This window comes from Pleurodeles waltl, chromosome 10 (genome assembly GCF_031143425.1).
Source record: "Pleurodeles waltl isolate 20211129_DDA chromosome 10, aPleWal1.hap1.20221129, whole genome shotgun sequence".
Lineage (NCBI taxonomy): Eukaryota > Metazoa > Chordata > Amphibia > Caudata > Salamandridae > Pleurodeles > Pleurodeles waltl.
The window spans coordinates 239,545,869-239,571,722 of NC_090449.1; the positions used below are offsets into that span (position 1 = coordinate 239,545,869).

The 25,854-nt window shown below is 42.2% G+C and overlaps 1 protein-coding gene across 5 annotated transcripts in view; it reads left to right on the top strand.

The window, feature by feature from the left end:
- REXO5 (RNA exonuclease 5) overlaps positions 1-25,854 on the top strand; it is a 567,496-nt gene that overhangs the window by 166,055 nt on the left and 375,587 nt on the right. For all 5 annotated transcript variants that reach the window (XM_069210276.1, XM_069210273.1, XM_069210274.1 and 2 more), the window contains one exon: positions 24,899-25,017. Coding sequence is in view for 3 of the 5 variants with exons in the window: in XM_069210273.1 (XP_069066374.1) it covers positions 24,899-25,017 (119 nt within the window). In the remaining 2 variants the exon portion in view is untranslated. The remainder of the gene's footprint in view (positions 1-24,898; positions 25,018-25,854) is intronic.

Here is a 25,854-nt window from a genome sequence, read left to right on the forward strand (position 1 = left end):
GTTTATTATAACTATTGATGTTTTATTTTAATTAAAGCTTTGGTAGCAGGAATAGCTGCCTCTGTACCAGAGTGAACATTATGCCAGGTGTGGGCACCATAGCACAATGGATACTCACAATATACCACAAATTACAATCATAGTGCTAAGACAACTGTTGGGACTGGAATGCCCCTTGCATGGTGTACCATTGTGTTCTCCTGCCCTCTTCAGCTGCTGACTTTTGTTATCTGGTGTCCTGGGTTTTGTTTTTGTCCATACCCTTACCATAATCAAGTGTGTGTGCTGAGGTCTAGGCTGGTCTTTTGATGTAAATGAGATTCTGAACCTCTCCTGTGATCTGGAGGGGTGCACCAAATGTGCCCATAGTTTACTGGCAAGATGGCTATTGACCCTGTCAGGGGTTTAGCACGTAGAGCAGCTGTCATAGTCTACTGTGTTTTGTGAATCCATAGTTGAGACTAGACCTTTTTATCTGTGTTGTTGGAGGAGAGGCCTAGTGGCCCGCTCGCGTAAAATTCCACTTTGTGCTAATCCAGATCCTAGCATTATATGTGTGTGTGCTTGCATTTGTGGTTTGTGTGTGATACATACATTTTGTTTGAGTGAGTATTGGAGGCCTATGGGTTCCATTTTGAAAGCCCCAGCATGTTCCTGTGCACAAGCTGTGTGAGAAAACAGGCTGAATCCAGAGGCCACCTGACTTTTTGCCCCCATTTTTCACTTTTTGCTGGTGTTTTCCTGACTCTGATGGTGCCCTCGATACTGGTAACCAGTCCCAGGGCGTGTGCTCTGTATAAAATGAGTATGCAAATTAAGCTAATTATAATTGGCTAAGTTAACCTGCCTATAAGTCTCAGGTATATGGTAGGGCATGTAGGTTTAGGGACCCCAGCATAGGTGGTGCCACCATAAGTGCACTACTGAGGTGTCCAGTGTCATTTTAAAAGCAGGCCTGCCTTGCTGGCTGCTTTTAAATTAAAGTTACATGCAAATTCAACTTTAGAATTAAAAGTTGTTCCAAAGTCTTAAACTACATTATTTGTACATATAAGTCACCCCTAAGGTGTGCGCTATGTGCCCCTAGGGCTAGGTGCAATGTAACTAGAAGCAGGGACCTTATATAACTAGTTTTATAAGCCCTGGTGAGGCAAAACTGCCACATGAGTTTTTCCCCTCATTGTAGTGAATGGCCTCCATAGGCTAGAATGGGGAGACTTTATATTAATGTATAAAGTCCCCTTAAGTGTTAGATACCTTAAGTTTGGTATCAAATTAATTGTTATAGTAAATCCCACAACTTCCAATTGTTGGATTTAATATAATTTGTTCAGGTAAAGAGTTTTAAACTTTACCTGAAAAGTTGCCAACTTCAACCCTGCAGTGTTTCGCTGCTCTGCTCTCATTAGCCAGCCTCAGGCAGTCTGGCCCGGCTGCCTTGAGGTGTGATGAGGTGTGAAGTAGCCTAGGCTCAGCCCTAGGGAAGGTGCCTGGGGGATGAGATCTTCCCTCAGCAGATAGGGAAGCCGAAGGGGTGGGAGGGCTGCCAAACTGGTCTTCAAAGGCAGGGAAGGACATTTGGAGAAACCCAGCACCTCCCTCACATCTTGTAAACCCAGACAATTAGGTGCCCCCTGATTAGATTAGGAGAGGGCAGGAGAATGGTGTGTTTATGATTTTTAGCCACACCAGTGGGTGGGCTCAGCCAGATGTAACCTCCAAAAATCACTTTCCGCCATGATGGATTTTTGAGGAATGTTGCTCCCTGTGATTGATTTTTGCCACACTTCCCAGGAGGAAGGACCCTTCACCTGATTGGAGAACCAGAACCCCCTGTTTCTCTCCCAGTAGCAAGGATAAAACTGGCAGACCTGCACCCACACCTCAGATCTCTACCAGATTCCAACAAGGAAGAACTACAGAAGAAGGACTGCCCTGCTGGGCCCCCAACCTCCACCTGGACACTGCACTCTGGAGGACTGCACCAGCTACACACTTGGGCTCCACCACAAGGAGGAGTTTGCCTGGCTTCAACTGGTTCAAGGAGGGACTCCCTGTTTGCTATAGGTTAAAACTTGCTAATCAGAGTCCCCTGCACCAGCTGACCTCTGTCCAGTGGCCAAAAGGAGAAGGTGCCAGGTGCATTCTGGGAGTTATAGTTCGCACCCTGAAGGAGCATCTCAGAGTTTCTGGAAACTTTAAGTGAGCTGCGGACCTCAAAAGAACCTTAAAAGAACATCTGGAAGAAGATCCAGAAGTTTGGAGAACTTTTAGAAAAAAGTTCCATAAAGGGACTGACACTCTGCGGCAACTCTAGCTGGCTTGCCTGAACAGCGACCCAGCCTGACTTGCAGATTTGTCCCGGTGAAGAAAATCTCTGAAAAAGTGCCTAAGTCCGAATGTAGAAAGTTGACCGGGACCTCCCAGGCAGTTTATCCGAAGAGGGCTCCAGGGACGTCGGCTCAAGATTCAGGTTTGCCCCAGTCAAAGTCAATTTTTCGAGGTGAAAATCCTAAGTCTGAAGGTAAAAATCTCCACCAAGGGCTCCCGCGACATGTATCCGGGGAAGAGTTCCAGGAGGTCGGATTGGACTGGCGACTTGGTACAGCTGAAGAAAATCTTCAAGAAAACAACTAAGTCCGTAGGTAAACTTTTGACCAAGGCCTCCCGTTTGCTGTAGCCGAGTAGGGCTCCATCGCAGTCGGCCATAAACTTTGACTTTGCCCCGGTCGAGGTGTGTCTGGATGACCAGTTGACGCTATTCGTTTTTAAGAACTAAAAAGCATTAATTCTTTAAAAATTCATATATCTGGTTCCCCGGATCCAATTTTAATCGTTTTTGGTGTCGTTTTAAAGATAAAAATGTAATCTATGTTTATAAATGGTGTTGGATTTTTATTGTGTTTTGTGTTTTACTTATTTACTGTTTTGTGATTTTTGAAAGCTTTACAGCTATGTCTCCTAAGTTAAAACTTGTAACTCGTTGCCAAGCTACCACGGGTTGAGCTGGGTTTAATTTATTGAGACCTAACTGGACCTAAGTGGAGGTTAGTGACCTATTGCTAAGTGTAGGTACTTACCTGCCCTTACCAATAACCCATTTTCCAACAAGGTGGAGATGAGGTTGTTTTTCCAGTCTGTGAAATTGTATTGTTAACATTCATGAAGCTGGGAGTACGAGACCTAGATGCTGAAGTGAGGGCAGTGGAGATAGGGCATCTTTAGAAATTCAGTTAAGTGAGAAGAGCTGCTGGCTAGTCCTGTAGTACTGCCAGTTGGTAGATAGTATGGGCGAAGAGTGAATCTGCGATCTCTTTTGTTAAGATAGAAAGGACCCATTTAGATGAGGCCAGCCTTTTTGTCTGTTACATAATCACTCTTGAGTATAGCTGTTGCTTTCCAGATGCAGAAAGCCCACACCTCTTTTTGGCTCTGTTGTGGGTGCTCCATTCTGGAGGCTACCCTGCTGTGAGGCACATCCCTGTACTCAAAGGCTGTGGTTGGAGAGCAGTCACGAGAGGTTACTTGAAAGAATAACCACCAAAACCAGTTCTGAAAGTGCAGACACAGAATCGACTTCTCCTGTCTGCTTTGACTACATTAACATGGTAACCACTGGTTCATTTGCAGTTCCAACTTTTCTGTGACCAAGGAAAGAGGTGCTCTGCAGAGCACTCTGTCGATGGGTTGGATATGGTCATTGAGCTTCTGGGTAGTTGTTGAGCCCTGAGTTTGTGCAGCCCACACTATTTCCCTCAAGTGCTGAAGGGGGGTAGTACTTGGCCCAGTTTGCAGAGTCATAGTAGGACAAACTCCAGGACATTAGAATCAGTGTCCTGTGGCTGAGGGCCAGTAGCGTATGCTTAACCTGGAATTCCTGAATGAGGTCTGTCCACCGCTGTTTTGCCATAGGTGGTCACCACTGTGCTCTGCATGTGGATAGTATCCCAGCATTCTGTCAGGGCCAGCATTATCCAAGAGGTAGGCATACCATAGATGCCTTCATGTTACCAAGAATTACCACCGTTGTACCAGAGCCAGCATTTTACCTGTCATTGTCATAATAACTTGGGTGCCGGCAAGTTGCTGAAAAATACCAGTATTATGCAAGGGCCAGCAGTGTGCTAGTGGTGGCCAAAGATGATTGTCACCTGGATCCCCCTAAGTTTCAAAGATTTACTACCATTTTATGAGGGATATTGTTTTGGCAGGGGTGGGAAATGGATATCATCCTAAAGATGTAACTAGTTGCCAAGAATCACCACCATTGTGCGAGAGGGAGCATTTCACCAGGTTGTGCAGCACTGGGCGTAGTACACTACACATGCTTCTATGCACATAAACATACTCGAGCACAAGTGCTCTCAGGTGCTCATAATCAAACGCACAGCAGCAATGTTTTTAAAGAATTTTAATTCTGTTGAGATGTTGTTGTTCTATTTTCCACTGTTATCACTGGATTGGCTTTTTTCTCTCATAGCTGGCGGCAGTTCCACATATCGTGCTCCAAGATGATGAAGCAAATAGCACAAAAACTACACCTCACTTTCTAGATTCTTAACTTACTTGAAGTACAAATGCCAGTTTCAGTTTGCACCATGAGAAATAATTACTTTGACACTTGTTACAAAAAAATCATTAAAAGGTTATGATAGGGAGCATAAAAATGTAGGACTACCAAGTCTCTTACATTGCATTTCCTAAGCACTCATCTTTTGTATTTCTTTATATTAATCATACCCTGATCATATCAGGAGATCATATCAAATATATACTTATTGAGGTTGCTGTCAACGCAAGTCAGGAGGTGACACACAGGCAACATCTTAAAAGAAAGTGTGTGGTAGACCTAGCATCCTTGGTGTGGTTTTCCTCTAACCTCTTGCCTACTGACCTCCTGTTTTTTTGCGGACTTCATTTTTGCTTGCCTTAGGACTCTGCATACTTTACTACTCCTAACCAGTGACAAAGTGCTTGTGCTCTCTCCTTAAAACATGTTATATTGGCATACACTTAATTGGCGTTTATAAGTTAAAGGAGAATTACCTGTTCCAAGGGCCTGTAAATTAAATGCTAATAAGGGGCCGGCTGCACTGAGTGTGCCATCCACTTAGGTAGCAATTTAAACATGCCTCAGGCTTGTGATTGCAGCCTCTGTATGTGCAGTTTAAGTTTTACATGTCTTGGTAGTGAAAATATCTTAAATTCGTTTTTCACTACTGCAAGACCTACCTCTCCTATATGATGGCATTGGAGCTACCTTATTATATTTAATAAGTGTAATTTCCAAATGACAACAGGTAATCAGCTCATGTTTGGTGCCTTTGGAATGGAAATTAAAATCCTTACTATGAAGTCGGATTTTAAATTGGAGTCTTGTAAATGCCACTTTTAGAAACTTGGCATTTTTCAGCCTTAGCCGTTTGGTTGCTGCAGCTCGCCTCTGGGTCACATGACTAAGTATAGTTGATAGTTGGCCTTTGTGTATTCTATTCCTCCTAGACTACCAAACACAGTGTGACTGGATGGGCTATCAATGGCAGGACGGGAGGGAGGAGCTGGGTTCCCGTCCCACCTACACTTGAGTAGTATGGCGCCAAGGCCAGGAAAGCAGGACACATGTACACTTCAAAGACATGCCTCTAGAAATCTTCTCCCTACTTCAAGGGAAGAACTGGGTACAAATAATGTAAAAAGTAAAAAGTCAGATGTTGACTCTTCAGTACACTCCTGGACCTGTGGATGCTCTGCTAGAAAGGAGGACTGCTGTACTGCTGTAAAGACTTCCTCTCTGCTGAGCGCCTGCTCTGAAGCATTGTTACCCTGCCGGGCTGACCACTCGCATTGGAGAGTCTTAGTTGGCGAGTAGACAGTGAACAGGTGTCTGTTCAGTGGAAAATCGAGGGGCAGTAAAAGATGCCTTTAAATCTTGTTCTTATGTCAAATTTGCTCTGTGTTCACAGACAGGGGTCAAAAGTCAGTTTTTCTTACAATAAATTTTCCTTCTGACTGCAGAGTTCCAGGACTTTGTAACGTGAACTGTGTGACCTGCTGCCTAAAATGTAAAATAAAAGGATTTAGGGTGTCAACATTTAAATGACTAAGTCAACTGTGCAAACATTTCAAAATATATTTCAGAAGTTGTGAAAGCCATTTTTTAAATTTTTCTGTGTGATGAAAAAATATTTTAATAGGATGAAAACAAATCAGAATACTTTACATGTTGATGTGCAAAGGTTATGTTTTCTGAAACCCAATTTTCACAGATTAATATACTATATAGTTTTATCAGAAAAGCTGCAAGTTAGTGGAGAGGATTTTGGACATTTCTTGAAAAGTTACTGTGTGTAGGTGACCATATGTTACCACATCCTGGTTTAGTAATATATGTATTAAAATTGAGTGTTTAAACAAACTGAGAAACACTCCTGCCTTGATGGCAATGTTGTTAGTAAACTAAAATAAGTCCTAGGTTATATGAGCTAGACCTCATGGGTATGTGGGCTAGATTCTTGTGATGCATGTAGCAAACTTTAGTCTACTTAATCAAACAAGAGGTTTTTTTGTACTGCAGGAATGCTGAGCTCTCATATTTGAAGGCACAATCATTTGTGAGAATTAAGAAAAAGGTGACTCTGTAAACTATTTCCCCTAGGATCACACAATTTGAGACCCGTTAACGGGTCCAGTACATTACAGTTAGGTCAAGTAGATTATTTAAGTTACTCGACCTGCAGGTTAGTAACACTTTTAAGATTTTTAGAGCCCTGCCTGCTGACTGCTGTCTTCTTGCCTGGGTGAGAAGGACTGGACCTGCATTACTTGAACCCAGAACGACTCCAAGGGCTAGTTGGCTAAAGCCTCGGGACACCGCAGGCTTCCAACAACCTTGCACCTGGACACTGCCATCTGTGAGCCTACCCTGACAAATGATGCCACTCCAGTCGAGGGGAAAAAGAAAGACTGTGATACTTGTTTAATGTTTTGACTTTAAATGCTTTATTTAAATGTTTATTGGCAAACATTGCGCTGACCCATTGACAAAACCCATAGGCCTTCCTAGGTAGTGACAGTCACTTGCTTTAAGAAAGGCCCTAGAAATGCACTGAAAAAATGAAGGTTAAAGTGATAATATTGCTAGGTGACAATGGCAATTGCAACATGACAATTCATTTTTAACTAAAAAAAAAAACTGAAATGTACCTAGTTCCAGTTATTTCATGTAACTATAACTCCAGCCCTGAAGTAACTTTAAATTGGGCCCTTGCCATACACTGCTTATTCCCTAGCATATTACATCACTTATGACATGTTCAGTGACGGCATTGATAAAATCTCTGGTGACTTCTAAAATTACATAATTTATGATAACACTGTGCATGAAGGGTGTGCGAGTTATAGCTTCTTCAGGGCTCAAGTTATAGTTACTTTAGTTAACTATGAGTGGTGAATTTCAGTGTTTTTGTTTTTGTTTTTTAGTTTAAAACATTATGTTGTAAATTACATTGTCTCCAAACTTTAACACTTTAACGTTTGACTCATGAAAGGCCAGTCCTCAAGTTGGTCATGATGCCACATGCCTCCCTCCAAAATGGTGATGTATTGTGCACTCTGTGTATCTGCATATATGGTTTATGTCAAGGCATAGTTCCATGTATATTTCTTTTTGAAAAAGATATTTTTAGCAAAACCAGAATTCAAGGGTTACATGGAGTAAGGTTGAATATCATTGAAGAGACATTTCGACTAGTAGAAGAACTATTTCCATATGTAAAGTAATTGTAATAAAGGAGGCAATAAACAGTAGTGATTAAGTCTAGTTTGACAGCGCAGTTGTTGTTCCACTTTATGGGATCAACATAAAAAATTAATTTCAAGAGTACTACAGATATGGGCTTTGGTTCTGCCCATATGTTGGTGGACAGGAGTACATGGTTTGATTCGGAAGAAGTTGTATCCTTCCACGGAAAAAGCACTTAGCCTCAAAGAGCTATAATCATTTGTTTATTAAGTTTTATGTGAGGCAGAGCTTTGTATGAAGTCTGACTATTGTGTTAAGAGAGTTTTATCTTTGTCTGATATGTGCCACTGCAATACTGTTTGTCACCTAGATAACTAGATACTGATGGTGTTTGTTCTTCTCTGACACAACACAGATAGGATGAGGGCAGTCCCAGCCATTCCCCTCTTCCTTTTCCATCAGCGCCATCAAAGATACTTTAACATGACACTACATAAGAGAATGTTAATTTTTCTTTCTAATTCCTAGTCTTAAGGTTTATGGCCTAGGTTTTAAGCACTTGGGCTCCCAACAATTTACGTAAAATTTAATATTTCTATCTATTAGATTAATGTACTTATTACAGTAATTTTAAATGACCCTTTCTTGTACCCTAAAAAACCCTTGGTACCCGTTAAAACCACTTTTCCTTGAATGCTACACCCCCTTATTATCACATAATACTCTCCATTTTTGAACCCTGAAAGCCCTAACTACCTTTTAACACTGTGTTCTTTTGACCCTAAAAACTCTTGATGTCTCTTAACGTTGCGCATCCCTAATACCTAAAACCTCTTCCTACCCTTTAACCTTATCCTTCTCTGAATTCTAAAAACCTTTTGCTATCTCTTAACACTACTCTTCCCTTAAATCTAGAAACCCTTGCTACCCATCACTGAACCCTAAAGAAATCTTACTACCCCTTAATACAGCCCTTGCACAAGCCCTAAAAACCTTGCTACCGCTTAACCCTACCTAAAAGCCCCTTATAGATCCCTTTCCCTGAACCCTAAAACATCCTTACTACCCCTTAATGGTACATTTCCTGAACCTTAAAAGCACCTTACTATACTTTCCCCTGAATCCTAAAAAGTACCCTTACAACTCCTAAATGTTAACCTTCCTTGAACCTTACAAACCCCTTAATGCTTCCCTTTCTGGAACCTTACAAACATTTTACGTACTTTGAACGCTCTGTATCCCTGAACTCTTTAAAAGAAAAAAACAGAATTGTTAACACAACCCTTTCTTGAACCCTAAAAACACCTTAGTACCCCTTAACAGTGCCCATCCAAATGAACCCTAAAAACCCTTGCTGTCACTTAACCCTTAATGCTACCATTCTCTGACTCCTGGAAAAGAAACCTTACTACCCCATACAGCTTCTCTTCCCTAAACACAAAAACCCCATAATACCCCCTAATGCTAACCTTCGAGGACAGAAAAACGCACTACCCCTCACTACTACCCTCCTTTAAATCAAAAATCTAATTGCTTTCCCTTAACAGTACACATCCCTGATTTCTAAAACCCCCTACTGCCCCTTCACATGATGTTTCCCTGAATCCTACAAAGCCTAACTACCCCGCAACACTGCTGTTCCTTGAACCCTAAAAACCCATTACAACCCCTCGATGGGAAACCTTTCCGAACTCTAAAAACCATTACTACCCTTTAACGTGATTCTTTCCTAAATTCTAAAATTCTTCACTTACTTTCCTTTAATGCTACCCTTCCCTGAATCATAAATAAATTATTACCCTTTAACGCCACCCTTCTCTGAACCCAAAAAGCCCCTTAATACCCCTTAATGTTAGCCTTTCCTGAACCCTGCAGACTTCTTAACTAACCCTTTACAAACACAGAAATTCTGCCTGCTCAAAGCAGGAAGAACCTAAAAGTGAAATACCCGGAGGAATTGGTCCTCAAATTACTAATCCCGTAGGTAATTCCTTATTCAGAAGGTGGCTCCAAGGGTCGCACTTGTGTTTCTTCTCATTTCTATTGGCACAGCCTTCCTCGCAGTCATCGGAATGCCCCCGATATTTGGGACTCTGGGGAGGAGTTAGAGTTTAAGAGTTGGAACTTCTTTAGGAAATCAGTGGAAGAACTTTCTGAACCACATTCTGCTGTTTACGTTTAGTGAACATATGCTGCATTCCCATTTGGGCGAAATGAGCGTTACCCGACTAATGCAGCCATTTACTGAATCTTTGCTGGTTTGCTCTTATATCATAATTCTGTATTATCGTTGCCACAACCAGTGACATTATTTCTGTCTCTTTTACCGCAATATCGGTGAAAAATTAGCACCATATTTCTGCACATACTTTTCTCTAAATGCAAAAATAGTGTTAAATGTACTGAAAAAGACTTTCCACACATTTCACCAGATTTTGTACAGCGTCGTTTCCAACACATTCTAAATGACCCCCAACGTACACCAAATATGAGTACACGACTTTTCTAAATGTGTTGCAGTTATGACTTTCTAGGTAAGCTAAACTTATGGTTTATGTCTGGATTGACAGTACAGCTTTCTGGATGACATTTTTTTTTTTTTTTAAGCAATGCTTTAAAATAAGCATAGAGTGGTCTTTGACTTCTCTGTAACCAGAGGATTCTTACTCTCTCGGCTCATGCTACCAGCTCGTAATGTATCACTCCGACTTCTAGGAAGTTCTTCCATGAGAATGTACAAGGGATTATTCTAAATCTGATAAAACAAACACGGCTATGCATTTTGTCGCCTTGAAGTTATTTTCTCCTATATGCATTTTAGAGAAATCACTATTTCATTCTGGTTTTTCTCAACATTGGCAAAGGTAAAGGACAGGCTTTACTGTGATAAGCAACATTTGTGCATACAATGCATGCAAACATCATTTGTGAATGCCTGTCTTTACGTTTGTTGATATATGAAAGCTGGATATATTACTTTTGCCATTGCCTGTCTTGTCCATTTCACTCTCCTGTGGTAATACATTGGAATTATGCCTTTGCAGTATAGTAATGCATGTTGGAATGTACATCTTTTTGCACATTAATTCTTAATACCGTTTCTGGACCACCTTTATTTTCACTGCTGTGGAATAAATAATTATGCATAGCGTCAGTCTGATTTAATGTGATATTTTTATTTATTGACCATGATGTAATTTAGCTCATGGACGAACTGAACACTTTGTGATGTTCAGCCTATAGACCATATCTCATTCAGCATTTCCAAACAATGTACCAAGGAACCATGGGCTGAAATCACAGCTTCATCATTTGTCCAAATAGTTTGAGCCTAGGTAAATGTTTTTTTCACTTGACAGTGACTCGCTTTCCTTGATTGATCAATGTGAGACCTGCATAAAATAATTAAACTCAGGAATAGAGCTGTATGAAAATATCACTCCTAGATAGTTTAATAGGCAATAATGTTGTTTTTCACATAACAGCATTGTCTGCATGACAAACCACCTTCTTCGCTGCCTTATGACAATGTCAGAATACCAAGTTATTTTTGAAAGTTTTCAAGTTTAACTTTAGAAAAAAATTTGTTCAAATAAATATATCTGAATGCACCTAATTAATCGAAATAAAATGCAGATGTTTAGAAGTAAACTGATAGAGACTTTTAGCCTCAGATTCCTTACCTTAGAATATTCCCCAGGCATCAGACTAGCTCCAGAAAATCTTGAGCAGTACCTCTGTGTGCTGGTAGGGGATGTCGATCGGCTCTGCTTTGCCGTCATCTGCATTGAAAGTGACTAGTGCAGTGGCTATATAGACACCATTCCAACGCACTGACATCAGTTCTTTTCCGCACCATCAGCACAGCTCCAGAGAGAGCCACCTCAGATCACTTTTTAAATTATTTTTTCAACCTTTTGTCGAAATTCTTTTATGCTTAAACTCTCTGTGCTAAAAGGGATGTCCCCTAAAACACCTGAAGGGTTTAAACCTTGTGGATCCTGTCACAGGTAGATGTCCGTGACAGATCCCGCCTAGTTTGCCTCTGGTGTTGAAGTAAGCCTCAGCAAGGCCTACTAGTGCAAGGGGTTCACATTTCTCTGCACAAAGTCCTCAGACCATGTAGGAAGAAGTTGGCACAGAAACTGAAATAAAAGACAAAGTTTACTAACCTCATGAGGTGGTACTACAGTTCATACAGCACCCTTTGGTAATGTCTGAAGTAGCACACTGAACTGAGAGCATGGTCCTTTTAAACCCACGCAGGGGCTAAAAGGAGGTGGTACAATTATAGAAGCAAGACTTGCATACATGTAAGGTCATGTGGAAATGCACAGTCGACAGGTAGGAGGAGCGAACAGTTTTCAAGGACTAACAGCTGCAGACCTTACTGAGCATGTGCGAAAGTGGGAGATGCTAAATATAACTTGCCACTAGGCAGATTTTCAAGAGTAGTTAACAGAAAGGTAGGACAGAGCACATGGTGAGCACATGGCAGCATGTGGCAGAGAAAATGGCTGCCATGAATACAAAATGGATTCCGCGAAATGTTCACAATAGTTACTAAATACAAGATGTCTTCTGCTAATGCTTAATCTAATCACTGCTAAACTACAACAGACGACCCTTTCAGCATTAGCTGAAGACATTCATCTTTCTGGGATAATCTAAATATTCATCTTGTATGTTTATGCTCATCATTTCAGCTATTTTCTTATCTAACATGTGTTGTGCTTTCATTTCTGTAATATTTCTTTTGGTAGGCATACAAGCAGTAATACACATGGAGCAGAACATTGGACCACACTGAATACAGATACAGCATGTGAAAAATATTGCAATCATTACACACAGGATAGTCAATAGTTTCCAGCCCCAGGCGGAAACAAGAGCCCAAAACCATCCAGAAAAAGTCCAAGTACCAGTCTTTGTGTGGATTTCTGCAGCAATTTTATGCAATTTAGATATTGCATCATATACTGAAGGTGAGTGATCAGGAATGAAAACACAGCAACTACTACCGATGATGCGACATGCACCACCTCGGTCAGCTAATATCACATCTAGTACCATACGATTTTGGAGCGCTACAATCCTTGCAATATGGAGCTCCTCAGTAATATTCCCAAGTGCCAGAGCTGCCTGATTGGTAACAGCTTCCACAACGCTAGTCAATCGTCTCACTTTCCTACTGTTTAACGCAGCACCCACAAAGGGGAACAACCCTAAATTAAAATCAACATATTGTTGCAGGCTAGTATCCGTTTGGCCTACCTCATTTGTACTTATTGCCCTTTTATATCTATTTTTAACGATGTCATTGAACAGTTTAAAATCTCGGTGATACGATGCAGGGGCCAAAAACACAGGGGGTAATAGAAAAGATACATAACACACACCTGACCACCCAACAGGTAGTTGGTAATATCCATAGTTACCACAAACAAAATATGTATTATGTGAAGCTGTAAAAGTGCTATTATTTACACCCTCAATAGTTAAAATCAAGGTACAATCGCTTATCCCTACTGGAATTCGCCCAGTGCTACGTATACATAAATCTGCTTTCATTTTTGTAACAGAAATCACAAATTGTTCTTTCTTGTCAGAGTCTCTTATATTTGTGAAGACGTATGGTATTGAAACATTGTCCGGTTGATACTCTTCCCATTTAGTTCCTTTGGCTTGGGGATACCCATCTTTGTCTTGGTAGCATACTTTATTAAGGCGAAAAAGAAGTCCGCCCTTTGTACGTTTTCCAGATGCAAACAAAAGCGTGTACCGAGCTTGACAAGAACCATTGTGTGAAAAAGGAAGAGGAATGAAAGGTGTTCCTCCTTTCTTTTGATGCGCAGGTATCATTCCACATACCCAACAGTTAGTAGTATTTGTAGCCTTATGAGTATGATGCAATATCTGAATGAAAGTATTATTGAACTACGATTGACGGTGCTTCTGCTCCTGATAGCGAAGCGTAAAGTAATAGTGATCCTCTGGTACTGGAGTAGTGGCAACAAAAAACTCACGAGCAGGAGCCTTCTTTTCAACAAACCAAGTGATTGTTGCTGTAACCACCAAAACAACAACAAACCCCATAGTACTAATGATCAGTTTGTTATTCATTTTAGCAACAGTGATAATCGACCCTTTTAGAAATGAATTAAAAACAATCGTTGGAGCTCTTATCCCTGGGCAGCTGCTGATTTCTTCACCACGGGCCAAGACGGGTGGGTGTCACTACTCTAATGCATGGCTGATCCCCCCCCCCCCCTTGCCACATTGGCTCTCTGTTTCACTAACCCAGGGCGGTAGCTCAACCAGTTTTTTTTCACAAAATTTTCAGATTCTTTCCTCGGTCTCAAATTATATCGCAACACTCCAGAAGTCGTATGGTCCGGGAAGACCTCTACAGATTCGTCCGGTGATATAGCACGGCCTTTCTCCGTAGTCAAAATCTCTCGATGATCGGTCAGCAAAGCAGGTTCCACCAAGGTAGGCAGCACTCTCTTGCAGTGAGTACTATGGACCCAATTCTTTCGGTTCGTCACTCGAACTGCTGTCCTTGTCGCAAGGAGCACCTGTTCTGGGCCTCGCCACCTTGGTTCCAAGCTGCTTGATCTTTCAAAGGACTTAATCATCACCTGGTCACCAGTTCGGAGTTCATGGCCTTCACCTGTAGATCCGTCAGGAAGTGCTTCTTGACCTGTTGATGAATAGAAACCAAATTGTCGGTTAACTGTGCCAAACAATCATTCATCAGGACACAAGGTACATCATATACAGAATTTGGCTTAGGAACTCCCCAAATATTCATTGGCCTTCCGAATACTATTTCATAGGGGGTCAGGCCTGTTCGAGAGTGTGGCACTGACCTAATAGACAATAATGCCAACGGTAATGCATCCGGCCAAGTTAAGGATGTGGAAGCCTGTATCTTCGCTAACTTCAGCTTCAAAGTAGCATTATACCTTTTCACCAACCCTGCTGATTGTGGGTGGAAAACCGCATGGAACTTCTGTTTGATCCCTAATCCTTTCAGGATACTTAATAACTTCCCCAACAAAATGAGGTCCATTATCATTCCATAAAAGTCTGCAAACACCAAACCTAGGTAAAAATTATTTCAAAAGCACCTTTCCTGTGGTAATGGCAGTATTATCCTTTGTGGGGTACGCCTCTATCCATTTACTGAAGGCACAAACCACCACCAAGACATACTTTAAATTGTTGCAGCATTCAAGCTGAATATAATCCATTTGTAGAACTTCAAAAGGTGCAGTTGGTGTAGCAAACCCTCCCGCAGGAGTAAGTGTCCCTTTTCCAGGATTGTATGGTAAACAGATCAAACAAGACTGTACTACTCTCTAAACTGTACTGGAAATTTCTGGATGCTCCCAAACTTGCGTAAGCAACTTCGTTATTGTTGAAGCTCCAACATGTGCCAGCCCATGTGCCATCTGAACCATAGGTTGTACAAAAGCTACAGGCAATTTCCATTTATCCATCTGCTTATTCCACCAACAGCCCTCATCATCCAATTCTCCATTTTCAGACCATTGCTCACGTTCTTTCACAGAAGCAGATTTCTGTATATCTAATACGTCTTGTCTAGCATTATGCCAACGTTCAGCTTGTGACTTCACTACATACATAGAAGTAGTACTTCGCTGCATCGCAGTCTCACGTGCTACGCGGTCCGCAAGAGCATTACCTTGCCCTATCTTATCGGTCACTTTCTTATGTGCACTACATTTCACAATAGCTAGTTTCTTTGGATATGTCAATGCAGTCAAGAGGTTATGCACTAATTCTCTGTGCATTATCTGCATCCCGTGGGATGTGAGAAAGCCTCTCTCCTTCCAAAGCAAACCAAAATCATGAGCCACTCCAAAAGCATAGCGGCTGTCTGTATAAATGTTCACACATAAGTCAGTACTAAGCTCACATGCTCGTGTCAAAGCTATTAGTTCAGCTGCTTGACCTGACTTCTGTGGTTTACGAGCTGTCTCCACTACCGGATGTATTGTGGTGATTGCATATGCAGCTGAGGTCGTACCATCTGGCAACTTCAAACAAGACCCATCAACCCACAGTTCCCCGTCTACATCTGGAAGGGGCGTATCTTGTAAATCAATACGACCCTTTGTCTGTTTTTCGGTAAGGAATATACAATCATGTGTTTCTTGTGACTGAGGCTGAGTCACCGGATATGGCAACAAAGTGGCTGGATTTAGTGTTGCACATCTCTTCAGTGTAATGTGAGGAGCCAGCAATGTCAACTCATATCCTGTTATGCGGGCGCTAGTTAAATGTTGTGTCTTTGTTTGATTTAAAAGAGCATCAACCGCATGGGGTACTAACACCAACAGCTTATGTGACAAAACTATCCCTTCACTCTGACGTATTGACACTGCTGTTGCGGCAACTGAACGAAAACACCCAGGCAACGTTCGAGCGACAGGGTCAAGTACTGCTGAAAAATATGCACAGGGACGCTGCTTATCGCCATGTGTCTGTACTAAAACTGACAATGCACATCCATCTTTCTCATGTACGTAAAGTGCAAAAGGCTTCATGTAATCTGGAGTACCTAACACTGGTGCTGAACAAAGGGCTTGTCGCAGCTGCCGGAAAGCAGTCTCACATTCATCTGTCCATGGGAGGGGCATTGGAGTATCTTTAGTCAAAAGTGCTAGCAAAGGTTTGACAATGTGTGAAAACCCTAATATCCATTGCCTACAAAAAGAAGTAAGACCAAGGAATGCACGAACATCTTTCTGAGTAGAGGGTACTGGTGTGTCTAAAATTGCTTGAATACGATCTGATGTAAGTGCACGGCCCTCCTTAGACAAAAGGTGACCTAAATAGGTTACCTTTGATCTACAATATTGCAATTTCTTTTGTGACACTTTATGATGGTGTGAAGCAAGAAAAAGTAAGGACAAAGTGCTCTTTTCACATTGCTCAGGGGTATCAGCCGCCAACAAAATATCATCGACATATTGTATGAGAGCCACACCTTCAGGCAAAACAAAAGAATCAAGTTGTCGTTTTAACGCTTGACTATAAATACTTGGACTCTCCGTATAGCCTTGAGGAACGCTGCAAAATCTATATGATCGTTTATTCAAAGTAAAACCAAACAAATATAGGCTGTCAGGATGAATAGGGATCGAAAAGGAAGCATTCTTCAAGTCTATCACAGAGAACGTAGTTGCTGTGGGGGAACCAAAGTAAGAAGTGTTGTGATGTCAGATACCGCAGGATATTGTGGTATCACAATCTTATTGACTTCTCGTAAATCAATAATGAATCGGTAAATCCTAGTATCAGTATCCTTTTTCAGAATAGGAAGAATCAGACTTTTACAAACATCATACAGAACTTCTTCAACAACTCCAACTGCAATAAGATCATGCACAATTCGTGTGAGTGCTTCTTCGCCCTCCTGTGAAATTTTGTATTGAGGCAAACGTGGCAATACAGCTCCCTCCTTGACACTAATATGTACTGGTGGAATAATCATTTGTCCCACATCAGTATCTGAAGTAGCCCACAAAGTACTAGGGAGTGAAGCTAATGCAATATCCTCTTTAACAAGACAAACTCTTTCCATCACAGGATGATTATCATTTAAAATAACACGCACCCCTTTAGGAGAGCATCGTATTGTAGCCCTGAAACACTTGAGCATATCAAGACCCACAATATTGTCTGGTGTATTTGGAGAAAGCAAAAATGGACATGGAGCAGTAAATTTATCAACATGGAATGCAAGTGGTTGTGACAATGGGCTAGGGGAAGGTGTTCTATCGAAACCTATTGATGTAATGGTTAAGCCAGACAGGGGAGCCCTTGGAATCATTTGTTTAGACAAGGCACTACGAGTAGCTCCTGTATTAACCAGAAACAGATCAGTAGAACCCAAAACATGTGCTGTAACATAGGGACCCCTCTGATCTACTGGAACTTCAACTGATTCCTTACCCCATCCTAGGCAATCCTATCCATAAGCAGAATCTTGGAAAGCAGGCTGCACATGGTTAGACATCTAGTATTGCTTCCGTCTATCAAATGTGTTAAACCCATCCTGCCCTCGTACATTAGCATCAACCCTAGCATGATCATCCGTGCTTCTTCTAGGTCCTGAATATCCTGAGCGATTTCTCATTTGTCCCTGACCACGTGAACACTGCTGAACACGTAGTGCTGGACAATCGGCAGCCCAATGCCCAAATTTCTTACAATACGCACACTGATCAACAGACAAATTCGAACGAGTGTGAGAAGAACCATAAGATCCACGTCCACCTCTATCACTACCTCTAAAAGGAGGACCATAAGCTTGAGCCAACATAACCTTCGTCTTTAATTCTTTAATCTTTTTATCCTCGCTACCTTTTGCTTCCAATTCCTGACGTTCATAATACTGAGCCATAGTCAAAAGAGAAACCGGAGTACAGGTAGTCCATGAACTTTCACTAGCTTTTAGACGACTAGCTATTCCTGGCAACAGATTTGCGACATATTTATCGACAAACAAATGTCTGCCCGTATCACCTGACAATAACTGGCCGCTAAAATCATGAAATGCTTCTTCAAAGCGTGTAAAGAAATCAGAGACCGATTCATCTGCCTTTTGCTTACAAGACGCTACAACAGTCCAATCTATCTTTTTAGGGGGAATAACCGTTTTTAACTTAACTAATATGGCTGCAGGAAGATCTAGAATCAACTGATATGGCTTTTTCGCAGGTTCCCTATCCCCGTCCATCTGTTCCAATTCTTTCCATGACGCCCCAAAAACTGCACGATCATCAATTTTACGAACAGTTCTCCACATATCTGGCGGTAATATCAATCCGAAAAATAAATCAATGTCAGCCAAAGTCATAGTACAAGAACTAATTGCTCCCTCAACTTCCTCATTGGCTGGATTTTTCCGCTGGTCAGGTAATGCTGTTTTAAGTGCCATTACATCTGCCCTATTCCAAGGAGTATACACCCAATTATAAATAAAATAACCCTTAGCATCAACAGAAGTTTTATCATCACTTGTACCCAATCCTTTAGGAGGAACATACAAAGGCGTGGCCTCCCGCATTTGTTTCGCATGAACTATCCTAGTGTTATCTGTTCCGAAGATGGAAGCTTGCACCCCACCGGTCTGAGATGTCCGTGCAACTACGTCCACAGCCCTTTTCTCCTCTTGCAAGCGGACTGCCGTAACACATAATTTCACCAAACGCCTGATTGCATCAGCCACCTGGGAGAAAACAAAAAGGCCATCACGCATTTGCTTATGATCAGCTGCTACATCATCGGGCTCTAACTCATCAGAATATTTCCGATATAGTTCAATAACTTCTGAGCCAAATGCCTCAGTAAAATATAGCTGCTCCTTTTCTGTCCACCCTTTCATGTTGTCTAAAAGTCAGCAGGCAACATAGAGCGACTGTCTCGCATCTTCTGTTGCTCCGAACTGGAGGCCTTAGCTAACTCATGAGTGGCAGAAGGAACGACATACGGAGGTGGAGGGCGATCTAATAACAATAAATCATCATGTGCTTTATTAAGGATAGGATAGAGAGGTTGCCTAACGGTGTATTGGCCAGTTACCTGTAATTTACGTTCTTTCTCTTCTAGCTCCTTTAAGTCATTTATTTCTTTCTTTCTCATTTCTAATGCTTTCACATATACATTCTTCCGCTGCTCTTTCTCAAGCAAAGCTTGCTCACGCTTCACTCGTCCACGCACTTCTTTCTCCCACATTCGTACACAGTCAAACATATCTTGCTTAGACTTTCGCTTACACATACATTGTTCCACATACTCAATCTTTTGCAAATCAAATGACCCATGCATAGGCCAACATAACTCAGGATCCGCACGAGTGTATTTATTCCACAATGTGCTGTACATTATAGATGAAAGACCATGTTCAACACACATATCTCTATTGGGCGTTCCCTCTGGGGGTGCCGGTTGCGATTCTTCCAGTCTCAAATTGGTACCATTACCAAAGCAACACATCCTACAAAGTACGCTAAAAACAGACATGCCAAAAATAGTGCAGAATATGCAATATTATAATCAAAGTAGCAGTTAAGGTGCCGTTCAAATCAAAATTAAATTGGAGAAAATTCTCTTCATTACCTGCCTATATAAATTGCAATTTATATATCAATTCAAAGGACACAAATTGACTAGTCACCCAAAACACGAGAGCCACAGTAAGCAGTGCTAAACTACATTACCAAACAAAGGCATCAAAAACCACAGCAAGTGCCGTAAAACGGCTCTTACCAATCACAGGGTGTCCAGGTTCCAACTGCCAAGTTCTAAAATCGACCAAATGGTCACTGCATGACGAATGAACAAAAAGGATCTCAGTTGAGGACCGACGCAACCTGGATGGTCAAATCGGAAAGAAGGGAAAAACGCTGTGGTTGCCAAGACTCTGGTCTCCTCAGGCATTGATCGTCCGCAGCGAGATCCCAATCCTTCGTCGCGACCAATCCGTTGGGCGTCCGAGTCGCCGATGAGTCCCTGTTCGGGTGCCAATTTGTTGAAGTAAGCCTCAGCAAGGCCTACTAGTGCAAGGGGTTCACCTTTCTCTGCACAAAGTCCTCAGACCATGTAGGAAGAAGTTGGCACAGAAACTGAAATAAAAGACAGTTTATTAACCTCATGAGGTGGTACTACAGTTCAAACAGCACCCTTTGGTAATGTCTGAAGTAGCACCCTGAACTGTGAGAGCATGGTCCTTTTAAACCCACGCAGGGGCTAAAAGGAGGTGGTACAATTATAGAAGCAAGACTTGCATACATGTAAGGTCATGTGGAAATGCACAGTCGACAGGTAGGAGGAGCGAACAGTTTTCAAGGACTAACAGCTGCAGACCTTACTGAGCATGTGCGAAAGTGGGAGATGCTAAATATAACTTGCCACTAGGCAGATTTTCAAGAGTAGTTAACAGAAAGGTAGGACAGAGCACATGGTGAGCACATGGCAGCATGTGGCAGAGAAAATGGCTGCCATGAATGCAAAATGGATTCCGCGAAATGTTCACAATAGTTACTAAATACAAGATGTCTTCTGCTAATGCTTAATCTAATCGCTGCTAAACTACAACACTGGTGCCACAATTTCAAGGCCTGCCCCAACTGTGGAGCAATGAACCTAAAGGCAGTTTGGGAGCACCCTCTGAAGGTCTTGGCACCTGATGTCAGTTGACTCCATGACGCCCCAGGTCCCTGTTGCTAGGAAGGTCCTCGGCCTGCTTGCAGAGCTTTTCCCGGGAGTCATCGTTCTGCTTGATGTCGTCCGGTAAGTCCCCCAAAAAGTCCAAGAAGTCAAAGCACTCTTCAACTTTGCTGCGCTGCTCTACGTCATCGGACAGGGTGCAAGAACGATCCCACAAATCTAAGCCCCATTAAGAAGCATGAGCCGCAAAGCTTTAGTCTGGGTCTGCTCTGTGCCTTCCAGAATTTACTGTAGTGATCCCCGCCAGCTGAATGAGTTTTATGAACTCCTGCTCTTCATATTTGGGCAGGCCAACCCCTCTGGAGTGCCTTCAGGGCCCACGGGTTGGCAGGTGCCCCCGCTGGATTTCCGCAGGCAGGTTTGTCCACAGCGCAAGTCATGCCCTTTGGATCTGTCCTCGATCCAGACCGGCTCTGGTCGCTAGACCGCAACCTTCCATGGAACCAGTTTTAGTGGTGCTGTCGACTGCCATCATTATACCCAACTCCAGTACAGAGCCTGAATGGTGTCACCGAATGTCGTCTCCGGCGCCAGCCGAAACCCAAAAATCAGAGTTAGAGACAATGCCTACTTTTTCTGAGGAGCCCTGTAGGGAATATGATTGGGGCAGATCTGAGGTTTCTTATGAATATCCTGAGGTTGACTGGTATGAGGAGCTGGTGGATGCCAGTGGTCTAGACATCTCTCCAGACACTGGCCTTGTCTCTCCTCCTAGTGTGGCAACAGAGGAAGGGGCTTCATTTGCTATGGTGGTGAGTCAAGACGAACGTCTTGACAGAGTTAACTCATTGGAGATTTGCCCCCACAGAACCTCTTAATGAAGCCCTGACTGATGTTCTGTTTGGGGCAGGGGCCAAGACTTACATAGTGGCTCCTGTGCACAGTACGATTGCCGCTGCCATCACCCTGCTCCTAGTACCTAGCTTTCCTCACCCAGCACCCCACCCTGGAGAGTCTGGTTGTCCAGGCCTTCATGTCCAAAGTCATCCCTGACACATTGCCTTCGCTCTATACTGAATGGGCACCCTGTCAACTACTTCCTGATAAAAAAAGAAATTCAGAATTCTAATATTGGCTCAGCTCTTGTCTGCCCTGGACCCTGAAGACTGGATGGTAGTGTTGGACTTGCAGGACACCTATTTTCACATACCCATCGTAACAGCCCACAGACATTACCTGCAGTTTACGGTGGGGGATGAAAACTTTTTGGCCTTACCAATGCTCCTTAGGTGTGCACAAAGGTGATGGCGGGGTTGCTACCCATCTGTAGAATTTAGGAAATCCAGTCTCCCCCTACCTCTACAACTGGCTGTTAAACCCAGGCTGCCCCATGCAGTTGTCACTGACCTCCAGACTACGGCAGGCCTCCTGCCTTCACTGGGGTTCACAATATTTTATCAAAATACTGAAGTCACACCTAAATCCCTCACAGATGCTCCCTTTCATCTGAGCCATTCTGGACACATTTCAGTTCTGGGCCTATCCTTTGGAACTGCAAGTCTAGGATATTCAGGCTGTGATTCTGATGTTTCAGCCCCTCTCCTGGATTTCAGTGAGACTGACTCTGAGACTGCTGGGCCTACCGACCTCCTGCTTCTTGCAGGTAACAAGTGCCAGCCCACATATGCGAACTCTGCAGTGAGCCCTGAAGTCCTAGTGGGCTCTGCATCAGGGAAATCTCTCTGACCTGGTCCAGATATTGGAGGAAACTCCAAAAGATCTGTGATGGCTGTCGAACCACAGTTGGGTCAGCAGGAGACCCCTCTCCCTTTCCTACTTGAAGCTCAAGGTGGTGACAGTTGAATCTCTCCTGGGTTAGGGCAGCCATCTGGCAGAGGTGGGGATCAACGGACTCTGGTCTCTGTTGGATTCTCAGCTCCACATCAGCTTGTTGGAGAGGAGAGGTATCTACTTGGCATTAAAGGCCTTTTTCCCATCGATCAAGGGAAAGCTCACATGTTTGCGGACAACATAACTGCCATCTGGTACTGCAATAAACGGGCTGGGTGGGGTTGTGGACCCCACCTGGACATGGCTGGAATGTCAAGACATTTTCCTGGTTGTTCAACACCTGGTGGGCTCTCTGAACCCTCATACCCTTTTTCACCCCCCTAAAGCTTAAAAATACCCTTACAACCCAAAATCGATCCCCAACCCAAAGCCTTAGAAAACACCTTTAAAATATAATAATACCTTTACCCACCTTAAAAACCTTAAAAATAGCCTTAGCACTCTACACCTCTACCCACCCCTAAACCCTTAAATCTCTTTTTATGTATATATATATATATCTATCAATTGCCATATAATAAATTGTGTGTGTGTATATGTGTGTGTGTGTATATATATATATATATATATATATATATATATATATATATATATATATATATATATAAAAAATACTAAAAGTAAACATTTTGCTTTCAACTTTATATTTTAGCCTTATTTTCAAAAATACCACCACCAACATGTCACATTAGTAATATGAAGAAAATACTATTAACAAAATAATGTATTATTAAATTAAAACTCATGTTTTAGAAAATAATAAGATGATAGGAATACTGTAATTTCACCCACAGAGTAACATAGCCAGTTACTGTAAAGAATTGTGTGGTAACAGTCATTCCGTTGTATAAAGTTTGTGGTAATTGTAGCACCTTGTGAAAACTTTGGAGTAAAGACTGTTTCCCTAACACATTATCTGGCAGAGACTCTATTGAGCGGCAGATTCCTTACCGACCCTCCCTACCTCCCTGCTTCTGCGAATGGGCTACTTCTATCTAGAAGGCTCTCTAGGTCCTTAGTGTCCCTGCACCGGTACGTTGTTTACTAACATGGCTCTATGCTTCTGGGGTGGAAATGTGATGAAAAGAAATTGATATCAGCGTGCTGGGGTGGTGCCTCTAGGCACCATGCATGTCATTTCCAGTGCAGACTACATCTCTCATTCGGAGCTAATTGATACCACCGTCTGCCGCCAAGAAGTACCGCTCAAGATGTGTTGGATCCAGTCCGACGTCTGGGTAATATTCTAAGGTAAAGAATCTTCGGATAGAGAGAATCTCTACCAGATAAGGCATTACCTAAGGTGAGTAACTTGTTCTTTGCAAATTTAAAAGTGATTCAGTCATAACAATACAAGACTCTGTGATTTACAGGTCTCATCTAGTAAGGGTTCTTGCTTTCACTTTTATGGCTAATCCACACCTTAGGCTCTGCACTTTTTGAGTTTGTTGTTTGCCCACATCTACAGACAGGTATAACTGCTAAAGGACATTGTCTGCTTCCTCACTTGTGGGGCTCTGGTAAGAGCTGTTTTAATTTATGGGTAAATTGTAGTAAATTATACAAACCCATGTCCATTGAGGCGTTTGGTAAAGTTATCTGAATGCCCAACCTTATCCTTCACAATCGCAGGCAACTGGTAGCATTTTAAGTTAAAAAAAAATATATATATATATATCAATATTATATTAAAAAAATAAATATATATATATATATGTATGTATGTACTTTTTCTTACTTATATATCTGCTTACTTTAACTCATCCACTCTCTTTACCTTGCTCTCTAGCTATCTCCATTTTTCTGTGCACCTACACCGCTTCCTGTCTCATTTCATTCTGCCTCACCTAAGTCTACCTTACCTTGCACAATACATCCCTCTAACCCTCCTCTTGCGATATCATCTGTCTTCTTTTCCCTCTGTCTACCTCTATATTTATACCTCTGTACCCCATCTCTACCACAGTGTTCTTGCAACCTTACCCTTTATCTGTACTGCTCTTTTTCTAGTTTCCTACCTTTATCATTTCTGCATATACTTCTCATGTAAAAGAATATTGTGCTTGCTGGGCATATAACTGTTTTCTTAATTTCTTGTAGAAGAAAGTTCGCCTGTCTGCTGAATTATTTCAAGATAATTGTGAAATCAGTTACAATCAAATACATGAACTGCTGAGATATTCTGTTTTGGGGAAAGGTGCCGGCGCAACTCAACCAAGGTACAGTACTTTAGTCTGAAGCCCTGTTTAAAGCCTTCTGATCTAGAAAAGACCTCTGATGTACATAACCTCCTGACGAAGCTGTTCTATATGAAGGTTTCTTAAAGGTATTGTGAACTACTTTATGGCAGTTGATAGTCGGTTTTGCTGTTGCTTTAGCCCTGTCACAAGCCTCCACCTTGTTTTTCCAGAGGAAACAAGGGGATGTGTCCCTGCATTTGAAAGAGGCTCTGTCATTGACAGAAATGCTTCTGAGAGTAGCAATAGCGTCAGTTTTCTCGTAGGCGATTTCCATGTATAGTCATAAGTGTTGAATAGTTCTGCCCGCCTGCGGGGATCCCGGAGCACTTTTTCCAAAAGAATTTCTTAAGTGTTCATGTTCGCCTTACTTTCAGGAAGGCCTGCAAAGTCATTAAGAATGTCCAGGTGCAGCCTAGAGGAAAGGCTACAGTGTACAAAATTCTTCATCCAGTATGCTTTGAAAAAGAAAAGTGAAGGCATGCATTCAAATGCATTCAAATGCATGAATGAGTTGGAAATTCTGGAGAAAAAATCCTTCACAAACCTTTTTATATTGCAAAACAATGATGGAGTGCAGGACAGTGTAGCCCATACGCTGCCATTATCAATGAAGAAAAAGGAGACTGCAGCTTTAAAACAGCCAGTCCTCCACTATCCCATCATGCCTAGAGTGAGACAGTTACCTCAGTTCTTTTTTTCCAGCTCCTGCTGACAGGACCCTGGAGCATTGAGCTCGACCTTTTTAGGTTTTGTTCTCCAAACAATCAGTGAAAAGTTCAATGACCACTGTTTCATTCGACATCTTTTGACTTTCTT